Source organism: Eublepharis macularius, chromosome 6 (assembly GCF_028583425.1).
Source record: "Eublepharis macularius isolate TG4126 chromosome 6, MPM_Emac_v1.0, whole genome shotgun sequence".
Classification (NCBI taxonomy): Eukaryota; Metazoa; Chordata; class Lepidosauria; order Squamata; family Eublepharidae; genus Eublepharis; species Eublepharis macularius.
This window is the reverse complement of record NC_072795.1, coordinates 45,832,828-45,849,614: the sequence shown is the minus strand read 5'-3', so window position 1 is coordinate 45,849,614 and position 16,787 is coordinate 45,832,828. Positions and strand designations below refer to the sequence as shown.

General features: G+C 47.3%; 1 protein-coding gene across 3 annotated transcripts in view; it reads right to left on the bottom strand.

Moving 5' to 3' along the window:
- The window catches only part of PAX3 (paired box 3), a 136,401-nt gene extending 125,694 nt beyond the window's left edge, over positions 1-10,707 (bottom strand). The window contains exons 1-5 of one of the 3 annotated variants that reach the window (XM_054983007.1): positions 10,623-10,707; positions 8,085-8,320; positions 5,732-5,861; positions 3,900-4,034; positions 3,422-3,424 (exon numbers count right to left, since the gene is read on the bottom strand). In XM_054983007.1, the coding sequence (XP_054838982.1) occupies positions 3,422-3,424; positions 3,900-4,034; positions 5,732-5,861; positions 8,085-8,320; positions 10,623-10,707 (589 nt within the window). The remainder of the gene's footprint in view (positions 1-3,421; positions 3,425-3,899; positions 4,035-5,731; positions 5,862-8,084; positions 8,321-10,622) is intronic. The other 2 variants (XM_054983008.1, XM_054983009.1) reach the window with 2 other exon arrangements.
- Positions 10,708-16,787: the final 6,080 nt, after the last annotated feature.

The following is a 16,787-nucleotide window of genomic DNA, read 5'->3' as shown; positions in this document are numbered from 1 at the left end:
TTAACAAGTCTGAATCACACTGTAAAACTGGTTGGCTTTTTTTTTCCATTTCTTGCAAAATGTATTGGTCATTAACTATTCTTCCTTAGCTCATCCATTTTCTTCAACATAATATTTTATTATTGTTAATATTTATTGGCTACAATTTTCAGGACCATTTCCCAGGAGTAAGTTCTAGTGAATAGCATGGGTTTACTTCTGAGTAGACCATACTCAGAATTGCTCCCATAGGATGGAAATCTACATTTGATGCAAAGGCCTTAAAATATCCATGAACGTGTTAGTGTTCTTCCTGCCTCTAAATGTGTACAATTTTTAAAAATACATTTAAACAGCTTGGAGATGCAACTATCCTTAACCTCATAGTAGGATGTTTTCTTTCTCCTTTCTTTGCCAATGCAGAGAGATACTATAGTTTTAAAGAATGGCTTCAGTTATCTATCCTGAATGATATCCTGTCGGTTATCTCTAGCTGTCTAGAAAGGCTAGAAACATTTTGTAGGTGAAAATAGCTACTTTTTCCATGATGGAGAGTCCATAAAACTCCACAGAGCATTGGCCATTGGAACTCATTGAATAATTCATCCCTCATTGCAAGACCATAATGTCTTTTCTGGGCCCTTTGTGGGGCCTATTTTCTCTTCTTTTCTCCCTGAATTATAAAAAGGTTGCCTTCCTTTGTCCACATCAAGCTGTTGCTAGCTGAACCTTTGTCTGGGTAAAGCTAAAGTGTGAGTTTCAATGGACTCTCCCCTCTTTGTTTTCCAAGTTCATCTCCAAGTGTAGATTGTGTATAGAAGGCCTTCTTTGTAAAAGCTGGAAAAGTTGTACAAATGTTTGACCAGCTCATTTGGGACTTTTGTCTCCTGTTCTCCAGAGCCTATGGTGGATACACAGGGGCAGCTTTGGAGGAGGAGTACGAGTGGAACCTTGAACAAAGTCAGCCAGCACTGGCAACAGCCCGTCTGCTTACCCAGCTGATAAGATCTTGAAAACTAGCCATAACAACCACCAACAGACAGCAACCTGTAGAGAACTGGGTTGTGTGTCTTTCCACCATTTTGGTGGCAAATGCAGCTTGAACTACTCATCATACCCACTGGAAGTCCATGCAAATCTACCTGACTCTCTAGATTGGAGTATGTCCCACTGACCCCAATGTGACTTGTTTCCAAGTGGCATGCATGCTTCCCCAGTTTCTGTGCATTATACAAGTATCATGCATCCTCAACAGTGATGAAGTCTCAGTGAAGCAGGACTTACTTCTAATCATGTTCACATAGGATTCTGCTGTGTGTTTGGAATCACAGAGCTGGGCCATTGGTGCTATTTCTTCATTAGGTTACTGTTTGTTTCTTTTTTTAATTTCTTGTCTAATTAGGTCTCTTTAAAAAAAAATGTTTCTTTTTCTCTTCCACAATTCGCTCTTGGGAGAATAAAAGCGGGGAGAGACAGTAAACAAGGCATCACAAGAGAGTTTAAAACTAGAAAAATACATTATCTTTTTCTTCACAGGTGCCTTAACCCTTAGTAAACACATTTACTTAGGAGCGCTGCTAAAATCAAGGGACACAACACATCTAGTAAAGCACGTCTTCTTCACCCTGCTCTCCTTATTAGAGGGGGGAATCTTCCGTTAGATTGGAAGCCCTTGGGGGGAAGGGGCAGGATCACCATCTTCTTTCAAGGACCTTCCCCCCCCCTTTTAATGACTTCAGCTTGACTAACCCAAAATACTGCCCGATTTCAGGACACAGAGGGGATGGACTAAACAGCTCCGGCCACACGATTGAGCAACTGGCTTTTCACAGCGACTTCAGACAACGACCTCCCTTTCCCCCCACCCCGTTGCGAGCCCCTTTCCAAAGATCGCGAACTCGCCAGAAACCGCCCCCATTGAATACGGTGAGATTTCTTTTTCACGCGCCGATCCCAAGATCAGTTTTGTATCTGCAAAACCGAAAGCCCTTCTAACAAGTAGATCAGCCTTTCGAGTCAAATCCTTTTCTATCTTCCCTCCTCCTCCCGAGCCGGGGCTCAAAAGAAATACATCTCCCAGGCACTTGTGCTGAAATGTCTCAGTGGCCACAGCAGTCGATGGTTGCGCTACGGGTTTCTGCTTTCCAATCTAAGCATCTGCCTGTTTTCTCTGGAAGTGACCTCCAAGACGTTCAGGTGACTTCTCTTACTTCCATAGAACTATTCAAAAGCGCACATAGTCCAGTCAGGATCCAAAGGGCCCCTACTCTGAAAGAAAGCGCCTGGAATCCGTTGGGATTACTTACTGTTATGTAAACTTCCATCGTCTGGGAGTAGATTTTTAAAGGAAACCTACACCTTATCCGTTCGTTTACACACTGTTCCGTGCCCATCCGTGATGAAAAATAAGTACCACGGATTTCATGAAAATGAATCTACTTCCTACTGAGTTGCGAGCAGTTAACTTTCCTGCTTGGGCCGCTACCTTTTCCTGCATCCTGCACAGATTGACGAAAATAAGGTAATGATCCTATGCACGTTTATTTGTGAGTAAGCCCCATGGGACTCAATGGAACATATGCAAAAGACTGTGCTCCACATCACACTGATTTCATAAGGGAGTCCTTCCAAGTAATTCTGTTGAAGATCAGGACTCGACACATCAATATGGAAGTAGGTCCCGTCCGTGGACATTTATTTCTTCTAAGGGAATGCGCTTAGAACTGGAGCGTAAATTGAGCCAAGTAATTACCTGCAGCCCGGCCTGCCCAATCCTGTCTAGTACAATGGGACCTACATTTTACTAAGTGTTTTAGAAGGGCAGCCTGAAAACTAGGGGGGGGGGGCTTTATTGTGAATAGTGGCCACGACCCAGTTTCAGTGGAACTTAAAAGTGCCCTGGATTGAAATCGGTGTCTCCAGGGCTTACATGATGACCTGACTTTTTAAAAAGTCTACAGTTTAACCAGCGGGTTTATCGGACCTGCTGCTGGCTCGGGGTGCCATCTTCTTTCTTTCTAGTCCTGCCCTGTGCCGTGTACACTTGCCGGCCATACAGCCGTCGAAACCAGTTAGGCTGCAATCCTAAAAACACTTTCCTGGGAGTAAGCCCCACTGAAAAAAGTGAAACTTACTCCCGAGTACACCTGTCTCGGCTTGCCCTCTAAATGATGTTATTCGGCCTGACCAGCAGAATATGCTCAGGACCCTCTCCGCTGGGAAGTAAGCGCCCTCGATTTCAGCGGGACCTTCCTTCCAGGGAAGAGTGTTCCTGGTGCAGGACGGTCCTGCCTCATCCAGAGGGACAAAGGCAGTTTTCAATAATAACAATAATAATAATAATCAGGGCGGTGGTCTGTGGAATGCCAGCTGCTGCTGCTGCCCTCCCTGGCCGCTGCCTTTAAATTCCGCAGCCCTCCCGGAGAAGTCTCTTTAGGAGGACGGGCTGCTGGGCTCATGCCAGCCTCTGGCCCTGGTACGCCCTGTCGCCTGGCTTTTATTCATTTATTTATTTTTAACGAATAGGAACCATCTCAACCATTTCTCTTCCTCCACGGGAGCTTTTCTCCGACCAGACTCCCGAAGCCACCTGAACTCTGAATGCCTCCGAGGCTCCACAAACTTAACCGGGCCCTGTCCAACAATGAAAGCAGCCGACCCCACCCACGTGTCCTCCTCCCCGAGCCGCAGAGCAAAGGTCCGCACACGTGTCACGCAGCAACCGATTTCCGACGGACTTTTAAAAAGCTGGGCAGTCAGACCTAACCCGGGCAAACAGGACTTCCACAAGGAACACGATTCCTCCCAACCGCGCACCCCCCGAGTCTCCCCCAAAGCCACCCTTTGGCCTTGAACATGTCGGAAATGTTTATCAGGAGCGCCCCTCTCCCCCCGCCAAAGGGGAGACCCCTGGGCCTTACCTCTCTCGCTGAGGATGCCGTCGATGCTGTGCTTGGCCTTTTTCTCGCTCTCTTCCACTTCCTTCCTGTCCAGCTCGGCTTCTTCTTCTTCTCCTTTCCCAAATTTGCTTCTCAAAATACGACTGATGGAGCTCACTTTAGAAAGAGAAGGGAGGTAAGACCGACATGAGGCAGAAGCTAGAAGGAACTAGGACCGCAGTTTATTTGGGACGGGGGAAATCTCTTGTGAGGCCCTAGAAAACGCCGGGCTGATGATTCCCTGCGCCTGACCTGAGTAATGTTAGCATTTTTTTAAAAAAAATGAAACTATCTCCCGGGCTGTAGGTGATATCTAAAGTGGTAGGCAATGAATCCAGCAGTGGCCAGAAAATCAGAATCTCCGACGTGGTGGAACCAAAGTTCTCCTTTCCAACAAAATTGGTGCAGTCTTCCCAAACGCGGTTATTCACTTTCACACGTACTTAACAGTAAGTTCCACTGATCAGATCACTGAGCCTGAGTTGAAGCTTAGAGTAGGTGAAGGGAGGGGAGCTCCCCAACCGAATTTCACTCCCTTTGGTTTGAGTAGGATTTACTCTGGGTGCTTGTAAGCGTTTGGAGAGTGCATCAACTCAGATCCAAAACTTAGACCCCCCCCCCCCCCACGAGACCGACTGAGAATCAAGTTGTTAAAACTTTCCCTTAGCTATGCAGGGAACTTTCCTGGAATAGGACGCTTCCATATTTAACGCTGCAGTCTAACTGCCGCACCGTTTTTTGTAAATGCGTTGCCTTGAAATCCTGTAAGGGTTCCTTCCAAGGATCCATGTTCCCTAACAGATTGCTAAGAACCCTCCATTTTTCCCCAGGTGCTGTTCTTCACCCATCCATTATCTGAGAAGTAAAGACGGTCAAAAGAAAAGTTCCCAGGAAATGTAGACTGCAAATACTCTTCCTGCAAACCATGGACGATGAAAAAAACCAAGACGGCTCCGAGTGGAAAGCTAAAAGGCCCAACCCCGGGCATACAAAAGCTCTTTCCTTCCAACGGACAAGGGTCCTTCTTGCTTATAAATGATGCGAATTTTTGTTGAGCATTTATATTTTCCAGATCCCGGCCTGCTAAACAATCCCGTCCCCGGAAAGCCCTCCCGGAGCAAAAAGCAAAGAGAGAGGAGGGGGAACGCGGATTTTAATTAAAAACAAACCTTCCCGCTCCCCATCCCGCATGCTACATACATCTGCTTAAACGGTCATTAATCGGATGGTCCGGATTTATGAACTCAAGAAAATTGCAAGCCCCGACGGGACTTGTCTTCTCGCTGCTTTTACAGCGTCGCGCCAGAGAAAGGCCGTCTCCCCTCCGCGCTGCCTTCGCCGCCTGCCTTTTATCTCGTGCCTATAAGATAAAGCAGCTCTCGCACGCGCAGGGACCTTCAAAGCCCCGCCGTTTGATGTCTGCAGCGGGGGCCGCGCACTAAAGGCAGAAGGGCCGCAGAGCAGCCGAGACCTCGCCTGTCACCGGATCGGGGCCCAGGCTCCGATCCCAAACGCGCTTCCTCTGAAAGAAAGCGCGCCTGAGATCGACGGGCGCCCCGAATATTGCTCGCCTGCCAAAGCTGCGGTTCTGGCGCAGGGTGAGTTGGAGGCGAGGCCCCACGGACTCGGTAGGGCTTACTTACAAGTAAAACCGCTTCGGATCGGTTTTTACAGAGTTTCAAACGGACGGGGCACAAGTGATTTCCAGACAAAGGGGCCTGAGGAGATTGAGTTGGGCTTATGTGGTGCGGATCGACGTCGAAGGTCTGCCCTACAGACAGCCGCCACCCTGCTCGACCGGGGACTGGGTTTACCTGAGGGCACGGTGTTTCGATCGCACACGCCCTCCTTCAACAGCTTGTCCCGAATCTCCCAGCTAAACATTCCTGCGTTTTCTCGCTTGTATTCCTCGATTTTCTTCTCAACGTCCGGTGTCGTTACCTGCTTTAATACAAACGAGCCAGAATGGAACAAAGTTTGCCCCAGACAGACAGACAACTTGATGCCAGGATAATAAAACGAAGGCTGGTTAAATCTGCAGGCTGTTAGGAATGAAATGACTTCGGACTGATGCTGTTGAAATCCAGTCTCCCTTCCTGACAATACTTTACCTCGTCAGCTTTCCAAGTAGACCCTGGGGTGTCAGTTTGACGTAAAACAGTTCAGGCAAGGTTATGCGTTGACTCACCAGGAGCTTTTAAATTAGCCCGGCTCCTCATAAAAATGAAGGATCGGGACCTACAGTATAAATGGAGAAGGGAACTAGTGCCCCATCCCAAAGCCTTAAACTGGCAATAAATTCCATTGTACTCAATAGATCCAGAGGAGTTAGCCGTGTTAGTCTGTAGTCGCAACATAGTAGAGTCCAATAGCACCTTTCAGACTAACCAACTTTATTGTAGCATAAACTTTCGAAAAGTACAGTTCCGCTTCTCGAAAGCTTATGCTACAATAAAGTTGGTCAGCCTTAAAGGTGCTTTCGCCCAAGCAATGGCGGGGGGCAGGAAAATCAATTTAAAAAACGCGACCAGTCCCTTTAATTAGAAAAGAAAAGTCATTTAAAAGTTCCAAAAGTGCACTGAAACTTTAGTCAAGCAACAACCACCGTGGGAAACTCCCCAAGAACACCCACAAGGTGCTTCAACTAACATCCGAGGGAGATCAGGAGGGTTATTTGGCCCACCTAAAATCAGGGCATTTAACTACCGCTGCTCTTTTTACTTTTTCGCCTTTTAAATTGAAATGGGGTGGCAGAAAAAGAGAGGAAAAGAATCGAAATATTCCAAATAACTTTTGGAGGGAATCCACATTATTAGAGAACGACTTGGAAAAATCTATGTTCACATGGCAGAAAAAATGCTTAGTTACAGATATGTAACCACAACACATTTACTTGGAAGTAGACCATTTATCGCAATGGCAGGTACAGTCTAGAATATATACCAGCTGGTGAATGGAAAAGATAAAGAGATTCTAAGCACATCTCATCAGTATCTTACTAAGGTCTGTTCAATGGGCGTTCGTTTTAGGATTGCATTGTGAAAACTTCAGGACTAGAGCTCTCGTTACCAGAGCAATCTTGTTCAGTAAAAGCAATTAATTGTTCTGGTACATTGGCACAATTATTCCAAGAACATTATTTGGAAATCCGACCCAGTGATTTCAGTCTTCTTTTAGAATGCCTTTTTGAAAAAGTCCGGCAGTCCAGTGGCACCTTAAAAACTAAGCCGCTTTGGTGAGTCAGATGATCACTTCTTCAGATGCAGTTAATGCCTCCTGCACAATCACAGCTTTCAGCAGAGTTGGCCTGAACTGGTTCTGGGCTCTGAGGAATCCGCGGGATATCATTCCAAAGCACCTCAAGCCATTCTGCTGGGGGCTTAATTTTCCTACCCCAACAACAACAACAACAACAAACTCTCCAATTGTGGGAGGAAGCTAAAAGTATAAAAGAAGGAAGTTGAGAACAGATGCCAGGTGTTGCAGTCTCAGTTAGCTCTGAGAAGGAAAGGAATTCGCCTCTAAAACCGATATTTTCTCCTGCACTGTGTCCTTCCTATTTGCAAACGCAAATTATGAACACCGGCAGGTATCCTCCTATCATATCTAAGTTAAGATTGGGACAAGTGTGTGGCCAGGCAACCGCTGTCCTCTCCCCGCCCATCCCCACCTCCAATACCAATTTCTTGACTGAGTGTGTCCCAGGCCCAGTTCAAACTCAAAATGGAGAACAGAAATTACTTGAAAGAAAGAAAGAAAGAAAGAAAGAAAGAAAGAAAGAAAGAAAGAAAGAAAGAAAGAAAGAAAGAAAGAAAGAAAGAAAGAAAGAAAGAAAGAAAGAAAGAAAGAAAGAAAACTGTATGATGTATATAATGCAATTAATATAGGGAGGTCAGTTTTACGCCCTGGCTGTTCTGTTCTGTTCTGTTCTGTTCTGTAAAGACACATAGGGGGCACCTGGCTCTTCTTTAGCCTGTAGGAATTAGTGTGAAAATCTACCCACCCCCTTTGCTACTCCCAGCGGTTACAGCAGATGAGACTCTCCGAAGTGTCCCTAAGCTGCACAGGGAGTTTCCCCAGAGGTCCGGGGCTTTTGACCCTCTCGACTCGAGGTGCTTGGGCAAGGGCCTCTCCTCCCCGGCGGCACAGCCAATGCCTGCTCCTCACCTTGGGTTTGCTGCCCCCGATGGCCCCGGGCCGGATGGAGCCGGTCTCTTGGTACCGGCAGAGGATCTTCGAGACGCAGCCGTGCGACACTCGCAGCTGGCGAGAGATGACACATGGCCGGATGCCGTGGTGGGCCATCTCCACGATCTTGTGGCGGATATGGTTGGGCAGAGGCCTGCCGTTGATAAAAACGCCTCCGAGCTGATTGACTCGGCCCTGGCCCAAGGGAGTCGACACTGCAGGGAAGGGACAGAAGAAAAAAAGGCGCGTTGGAGCGGGCCGGGCAGCCGGACAAATGCAGAGTCTACTAGGCCAATTCACACGACGCAGAGAGATGCCGCCGAGTACAACATCAAAAAGAGTCCAGTAGCACCTTTAAGACTAACCAATTTTATTTTAGCATAAGCTTTCGAGAATCAAGTTCTCTTCGTCAGATGCCTGATACAGAGACTGGACAAACAGGCTCCCAACCGGCCCAGGCATGGCTGGCGCGGATCCTTACTTGGAACTTCCAGTGCGTGTGCTCGAGACAGGAAGTAAATAATTCGTGTTAACATAACACCCTTTATCGCCTCCGAGTAACTAAGGAAGGAGTAATACAAGGGCGGCTTTCTTATCTTTTCAAAACATAGATCTGAGTGAAGGGGAGCAGTTTTAATAGAAGTAGGTACCAAAACAAGAAGCCGAGCTTGTTCCGAATCAGTGGGGTGGAGGGATGTGAAGCAATGTGAAGAAACCCATTCCTGTCGATGCGAGTTTATGCCAACGGCAAGCGGGCTTCAGTCTAATCAGTTTCTCCTTTAGGCACAGTTTCAAACTTCCCAACATATGCCGGAGTTGACATCTGGGACTGGTTTGCCCACCATAAATTGATTCATCTTATTAATTACTCCTTCTCCCCGCAAAAAGAAAACATGCGTTGTTGACAAGGGTTCCCACTTAACAGGGATATATTGTCCTTCCTGAAAAGTCTATGGGGAAGAGACTCCTAAGTTTTAAAACAAAAAAATTACGGGATAGTGGAAAATATTTCTCTCCCCCCCCCCCCCCTGTAATTGGCTCTGCTCTCTTGTGATCCACTGTATGCATTTTGTGAAGTGGATTCTACGCCATTTTAAACTGACACTTTAAAAACAAACCTCTAGTAAGTGTTTCAGGTGGGTAGCCGTGTTGGTTTGCTGTAGAAGAGCAAGATTCGGGTCCAGTAGTACCTTAAAGACCTTACGGTGCTACTGGACCCGAATCCTGCTGTACGAAGTGTAGTGCTGTAATGGCCTTAATGTGCAGTGTAGGTAGAGAAGGGGGAAATTGTACTGTGGAGGCTTAAACTGTCATGTGGTTGTATTATTGGGAATATCTGGGTTTAAACGGAAGCCCGAGATCAGAATTCCGCAGCATGCTCTTTGGTTTTCTGTCCACGTCTGCCAATCATCCAACCGATTATAAGCGGCTGTCTTATTCTGAAGCAATTTCTGCAGTCTTGTTCTCGATTTGTTTTGCCACATTTAAAATTTCCCCTAGCTTGGTGAGGGGCTGCCAATTTTATTGCTTCCCATATGATTTAAAGCTTTCAGATCTACAGGCTAGAAAAGTTTCACCTGTTTTCTCTGTCTCTTGAGGGTGGGAACACGAATGTTCTCACAACCTGATCAAGTGATTTTTTTTAAAATGGGGATGACGGGGAAAGAGAAAGGACAGGAGTTGACCGACATGGTTACTTCAAATTGTGTTTCCTGCATGCTTTTGACAAAAATGTTTTTTTGTGTTGCACAGCAAAGAACCAAAAGCTTGGCAAAAAGATGGGTTGGTGTTGCAACAAGTGATTTCAATGGAGTTCTTCAATGTGCATTAGAAGAGATCGTTGTTATTTTGGGGGTAGCAATAACAGTAATGTAGTAGGGATGCCAGTTCGGCGGTGCTGGAGGCAGCTGTATCAACAGCTCCAGTCAGCAAAGAAAGGAGATAATTTGTCCTCGTCTAAAGAACCTGCCCTTAAGCGAAAGGCGTTTGCCACGATTTGCGTCTCTTGGGGTCTCAATGTAGGCTCCATGGTCGAAAATTACAGACGGGTTCCTTAGGATGTTAACTGCAAATGTTATCGGGCCCAAGGAGACGTCAATTGGAACCCCAGTACAGTGGAAACTGATGTGAAAAGCACAGAGGGAAATAGACTAGAACGGATTGCCTGCACTAATGGCAAGGGATTCCGGAATTTTTCATCTCCAAAAAGTTAACAAAAAGAAAAGTTATTGCAGTAGGGAGGGGAACTTGGCGTACTTTTCTGTGCAGTTTTCCACACCCCAGTTTAAAACAGGCTTATATGGAAACAAACGCCGTTAATCTCAGTGGCCTCAGATTGCCTTCTGTACGTTTTACTTTTCGGAAGTTCTTAGTTACTGCTTAATCTTTTTTTCCATAGGCATGCATTTGTCCCCCCAGCTCCACTGACACATGGTCCACACACACACACACACACACACCGGCCTCACAGAAATCCAGATTCCACTTTTCCATCCTCTTGCTCGACAACTGTCTTACCTTCTAATGGAAACCCGCTGCGGGGATAATTCTGCCCGGGAGCTGGTCGCATCATTCTTGGGACAGCTCCAGCCAGAGTTGTCATGTTGGACGCAGCTTGGCTTGCTTAACTTTATTATATCCAGAGATTGTGGAGGGGGAAAAGCAGGTGAACTCCGCTAAGAGATCCGCACAAAACAAGGAGGAAAGTTTTAACGGCAACAAAAATCGGTGGACCAAAAAAACAAGAGAGAGGGAGAGGGAGGGAGGGGGAAACTATAGGAAGGGGGGAGGGAAGATCGCTTTGCCTTTCTGTTTGTCAACACAACTCGCTGCCTCAAAGCAATGGCAAAGAGAGAGAAGCAGACTCAGAGAGAGAGGAGAGGGAGAGAAGTTCTGCCCCAGAAGAGGGACCTGCTGCGGCCGAAGCAGCTGGCCAGAGAGCGGCGAATCGGCTGGCCTCTGGCGTGGGATGAGCTCACTGGGCTATGAACTGGGCTTGAGTGGCAGGCAATGATTTCTTCCTGTTGTTGATACGGAGTGAAAGGAAACTCCGCTCCGGAGTATTTATTAGTTCTTTCACCCCGAGCTTCCTTGGGATCCCTGCGCTGCGATTGGCCGCCGGGCGACTGTCCCGTCTGGAGGAGGCCGGAGCTGATTGGCCGAGCGCGCCAACTTTCTCTCTCCTCCTGACAATCGACGGCTCCGGTTTAGGAGTGTGACCCGGGCTTCGCCTGCCTTCCCTTGATGGAGAGCCCTTTCTGTTGCAGAACGGCTGGACAGGGGGAAATGCTGGAGGAGCAGGGATGGCGCGGGGGGGACGGGGGACGGTTCCTTCTCCTTTACAACTTCTCTTGGCACAATGCCACGGGGAGGGGAGGACAATAAGGAAGCAGGCAGCCTCTTGCACCGCTGCAAGTCAGCCCCCCCCCCCCCCGCTTTTGCTGGGAGGTTGTAAACGTGCAGCTGTAAGTACTGGAAATTAAAGAGCAACTTCGGCGTTTCTCTCGAGACGCTCTTTTGTCTCTCGCTCCAGACGAGATCCCCCCGGGTGCGTGTCTGGCACCCAGCAAAGCTCTCCTCTCCACCCACCTCCCGCCCCATCCTTCTCTGTCTTTTAAACTTCCCAGAGCTGCAACTGCACTGGAGGATGCAGCCTTGGGTTGCCCTCAGATCTATTTTGAAAGACAAACAATGCGCAGCAACAGGGATCTCCGGGGACCCCCGAAGGGATTCTTGCTTTGGAAACCCCGAAAGCGAGGCGGCGGCGGCGGCGGCGGCCTCTTCGCACGCGCGGAAGGGAGAGCATCTTCCTGCGCCCAGACGAGAGAGAGGCGCCCTGCTGCATGCGCGCGTCTTAAAGTGAACCTTCCTAAGACGCGGCTCTTCCCAGGAATTTATTGTAGCCTTGAAACTAAAGTGCTGGGGAGAAAAACAAAATAAAAGAGGAGTTTAAAAAAAAAAGACTGACTAGGAGCTGAAGTGACCACAGCAGGATATGACGCCAGGAGTGTTGTAAAGAGTGTCTGTCTTTAAAGAAGGTACCATTGTGCGTGTCCTTTTATTTATAACTTGGTAAGTGCCAGCAAACTCGCCGCCTTTACACTCTGAAGTGCCAGCCCGGCTTTCCACAGTGCTCTTTATTTGCAATCGTCTATTCAGCAACTGTCACTCTCCAGCCTCAAGTTATTCAAGACCTTAATCAATCAAAAGGATGAGAATCGGTCAGGTTTTCCCCCCTTTGAAATAGAGGAAACAATGAGTTCTAGGCTTAAAGTCCACCCCCTGCTCGACTTTATGATATATCTGGATTTTTTAAAAAAGAAAAGAAAAAAGCAAGATACTAGTCGCTGATCATTTTCTGTCCTGGAACTGAAAGCCATTTGAGAATCTAGTCAATAGGAAAGCAAAGTAAAATTTTACAAAAGCCGTCCCAGGTTTTTGCCAACGGTTGACAATGTAAGAGAATTCGGAACTTTTAGAGGGAGGGTTTTTTTCCGAATAATGTGCGTTTGGGGACACAAGCAATGAGACCCTAATCATTACGATTTTGTTTTAAAAGAAAAGTTATGTGAGTAGATAAGTCGTGCAAATATTTTTATTTGCATTTTGTTTTGATGGTTACAAAGCCTTCCGACTGCTGGCTCTCAGCTCTCCCTTGCTGATCGTTAGAACATAGTTAATATATTTGGAGGAAAATGTATTAAAAAGCCCAAATGGGCCTTGTAGAACGTCCTGGGCTCTGGAGGTATTAGTATGGCATTTGAAAGTAGGGGGGAGTCAGGCCTTGAAAGTTTAGAAGTCCTCTAAATCTGCAAAGAAGAAATAACTTGAGGCTAAATAGTTTTCCCCTCAGTGTCTCTTGGGCTGCGATTGAGCCCAGCGCACTCGGTGAGCTTTACTTCCAAGAAGTGTGTGTGGGAGGGGATGCCAGTTGCTTCATAGGCCAGAAGCCTCCTCTAGAAACCAGCTGGAAGAACATCTGAAAACAGGGAGAAGGTTTCCTTCTCAAAGAGATCTAGATTTTTTTAAAGATTGCCTTTGCAGTTAGTTAATTGGTTTTGATCAGATTGTAAAAGCATGCGCAGTTATACCGTTCAAAAACATCTCCCTTTTGCTGATAATAATGGCAGGTAGCTGTACCGGCCCACGGGTGGGGAAGGGGGTGGGGAGGGAGAAGGCTTGTCGTTTAAAAAAAATTAGATCCAGCCTAATTGCGAGCAAGCTTTCGACTTTCTCAGAACTCTTCATCACAGTGGATGTACAACCCACCTCCTCGTTTGAGGGGAGGGGAGGGGAGAGGAAAGAAAAATATGTTTCAGGACAGGATAGGAAAACCGTGCTTGTACTTTGTAGACCTCTTAAAGTGGAGTAAAGATATTTCTGGTTAAATTAAATTAGATGCATACTTAAATCAAACATTCTGGAAGCTGCAGGCTTGGCGCTTTTCATAGGATCGGAATCGTCTTTTTCTCTACTCGTATCTTTTGTTTTGTCTCTTTTCCGCCTGATAGGGAGGGTCCCCATCTTGGGAAAGAATTCTGGGAATTCTGGGAAACTCTACAGCTGCCATGTGCGTTGGCCCTGTTGGGGGTTGGGGGGGTGGCTTTTGCTGAAAACGCTCCCAACGTCAGGAAGTGATATTGTGCAAGAAACATACTATTTGCGGGGACCAGGAGTCGTGGAGGGGGGAGAAATGCAAGTAGAATAGGGAAGCTTATTTATTTATTTAAATTCAAGATATTTTTGCCCCGCCTTTCCGCCCTCATGGGCCCACAAAGGTGGTTAAATTGATGAAGGTTTGCAAGTGCCTGAACCGAAAACAAATGTTCAAGGAAAACAAATGAGCTGGAGATCAGGATAAACTCATTGTTCCATAAAACAGATATGGGGGCATTAAGGCAGGGAGGATATTTCCATTGACACTCGGTGACTCTGGGAGAGTCTTCTTTCTTCCTGTATCTAGAAATTATTCAAAGGAAAGGAGATAGAAACGTGTGGGATTTTTGCCAATGATGATGCGTGTGATGGACTATTCTATATGGCCGCGAAAATTTGCTCGCCCTGGGAAGTTTTCTTGTGGATCGTGTAGGGTTGGTCTGCAACGGGTGTCCAGATCGCTTAAAGCCCGCACTGCTCCAAACCGAGGGCCCCGACTACATACAGAACACAACGACAATTCACCAACTCATCTTGATCCTGAACAATTAACTTCCAGCTGAGTACCGTAGAGTGTCGCTGGATCGGAAGGTGAGAGCCTGTAAATGTGAGATATTCTCTCGCCGTCTCGCCCCCTTTGAGAAAGAAAATGCTTATAATTTGCTATTAGTTACACTCCAGTGACATCTCATTGTCTCGGACGGTGCCCCCCACCCCTCCCTGGCACACACGCACAGCAGCAGAGAGCGGATCAGGAGCCAAGCGGCAGGGAGACCGGAGGGGCCTCGTGGAACCACAAGCCGGTCTATATTGGCTGGGCGCTTTACTCGAGTAAAAGAAACTCGGCACTGCGTCTTGGGGCCCTTAAGAGAGCCCTTCGGCTTCTTAACTTGGGACACGATCCACCGGCGGAAGGCCCAACAGGAGTTGCTTGGTCCTTTCAGGCGACCCCCGTTCATTGCCAAGAAGAAAATCTCTCCTGGATTCTAACTCCAGCCCTTTTGGTCCAGAAGTGTGAACTGCCTGTCCTGCATCCTGGTACAAAACAGTGCCATCCTAAACAGAGTTGCCCCTTGACTGCAATAGGCGTAGAAGGCTGTGTCTCTGTTTAGGATTGAGCTGCAAGACAATGTAAAAGTAACGCCCCATCCTAAACACACGGAATGCGAATCCCACTGTCCCTGTTAAACCTCAGCATCCAAGGCAAACTTTAATCCTACCTGGAAGTACAACCCATTTATTTCAATGGAATGTCCTATTGAGGGAGAGAGTTCAGCGTTGGGGCCCTTGGCAGGAAGTAAATGAGAGATGCCAACGCAGGGCATGGCTAGTATACTGGAACCAGGGCGGGCTTAAGATGAGCCCTTGAATAAATGGCCATCTCTTGGGGTTTGCTACGGGTTTACTTCCAAGCCAGGGCGTTGGGAGCACAGCGGGGATCGCTTGAGAAGCAAAATGGAATCAAGGCAAGGGCTGTAGGTGGGTCTGCCCCCCAGAATCTCCTCTGGTTCACCCAGTAAAGCCTCTCTGTCCGGGAATCAATGCCATCTCCTCTCTTGGGTCCAGTCCCGTTCCCGCCCAGCCGTCCCAAGCTCCAAAAGACTCTGCTGAAAACGACCCAGCCGTCCTCGCCCTGCGGCCCGGGGGGCGTTTCCAGCTCCGGAAACCGGGCGCTCTTTGCTGTCGTGTCGCCCGCTCGGTTTGGCTGGGCCTCCCTCCACATAACTAACATTGAGATATCTTCGCTCTCAACCGCATTGGCCTTGCCAGGCGCAGCGCGACGTTCCTGAATAGTTCCATACAGCAAAGCTTGGCTGGAGCTGGAGTTTCTAATTGGAAAATTATTACCCTTCAGGCCCCTCGGAGCGCAAACCCTCTGGTCGGCATGCGGAGTGAAAGCTCAGCACGCTGGAATTCCAGCAGAGTTCTTGAAGATATACATGGCCCGAAGACTCTTACAAGGAAGCCTGGGCTTCATTCCTTAAAGACACAGGCACGTTCGATTTTACATTAGAACAAGGCACAAAACCTCAGCAGCCGTGTGATGTCACGGCGGTAGAAAAAGCTGATTTCTGTCCGTATCTAAACGAAACAGAAGTCTAGTAACACCTTTAAAAAGACTAACACCGTTTATTGAAGAGTAAGCTTTCCTCATGCATCGGATGGAGTGTGGTCTGATTCCGGGAAAGCTGTGCTGGGATAAATTGTATTGGTCTTTAAGATGCCACTTCTGTGATGAAATGGTTGTATACATCTAGTGATTTCACTGGTTCCTCAACCCAGCTAGGACTCATTTCTAAAACAGTGAGCACAGCTCAGCTAACTCGTATCAATTTCTGGGGGGGGGGGGGGAGATGTCCTTGCTCCACTTCTTCTGAATGAAACCAGTGGACCTCAAAAACAGGTTAACATAATGCGCATAGCTTTGTGTGGTCATCCGTAAGCACATCCAAGATATTTACTGGTGGTATATTTCTTCTAGTAACATCTACCTAAGAGCCCATAGCTGTAATCTATACCTCTAAAGAAGAGCCAGGAGTATAAAACAGCCCCAGACTTTCGTGTAGTCGCACCCCTGAATAAACTGAAGATCTACTCTTTTAAAAATCTTATGATTATATATAATATAACCTATCTAGGGCATTGCTTGGAATCCTGGACTGTTAGAATAGGTTCTGCCATTGAGTCTTGAATAGGACTTGGAACGACTCCGCGCCAGCTGAGGCTGATTTCTTTTTCTAATGGAGAAGTTCACGAACATCCATGCATGACAGACCCCACAGTTATGTTTTCCGAAAGACCGTCGTGTGAACCTGCTGCTTCAAAAACACTAAGGCTTTGGCACTTTATCTACTTAGCACGTTTTTATCCTGCCCTTTCTCCAAGGAGCTTGGAGAAGCGGTGTACCCGGAAGAAGCGGAAATGGGCACTAGAAGTGGCACACTTCCTCAGATGCAACAGTTGGTAATTGACAGCACCGGAAGAAAATAATAAATGTGGAGTCCGGTGATCGTGGAAGACAAGAGG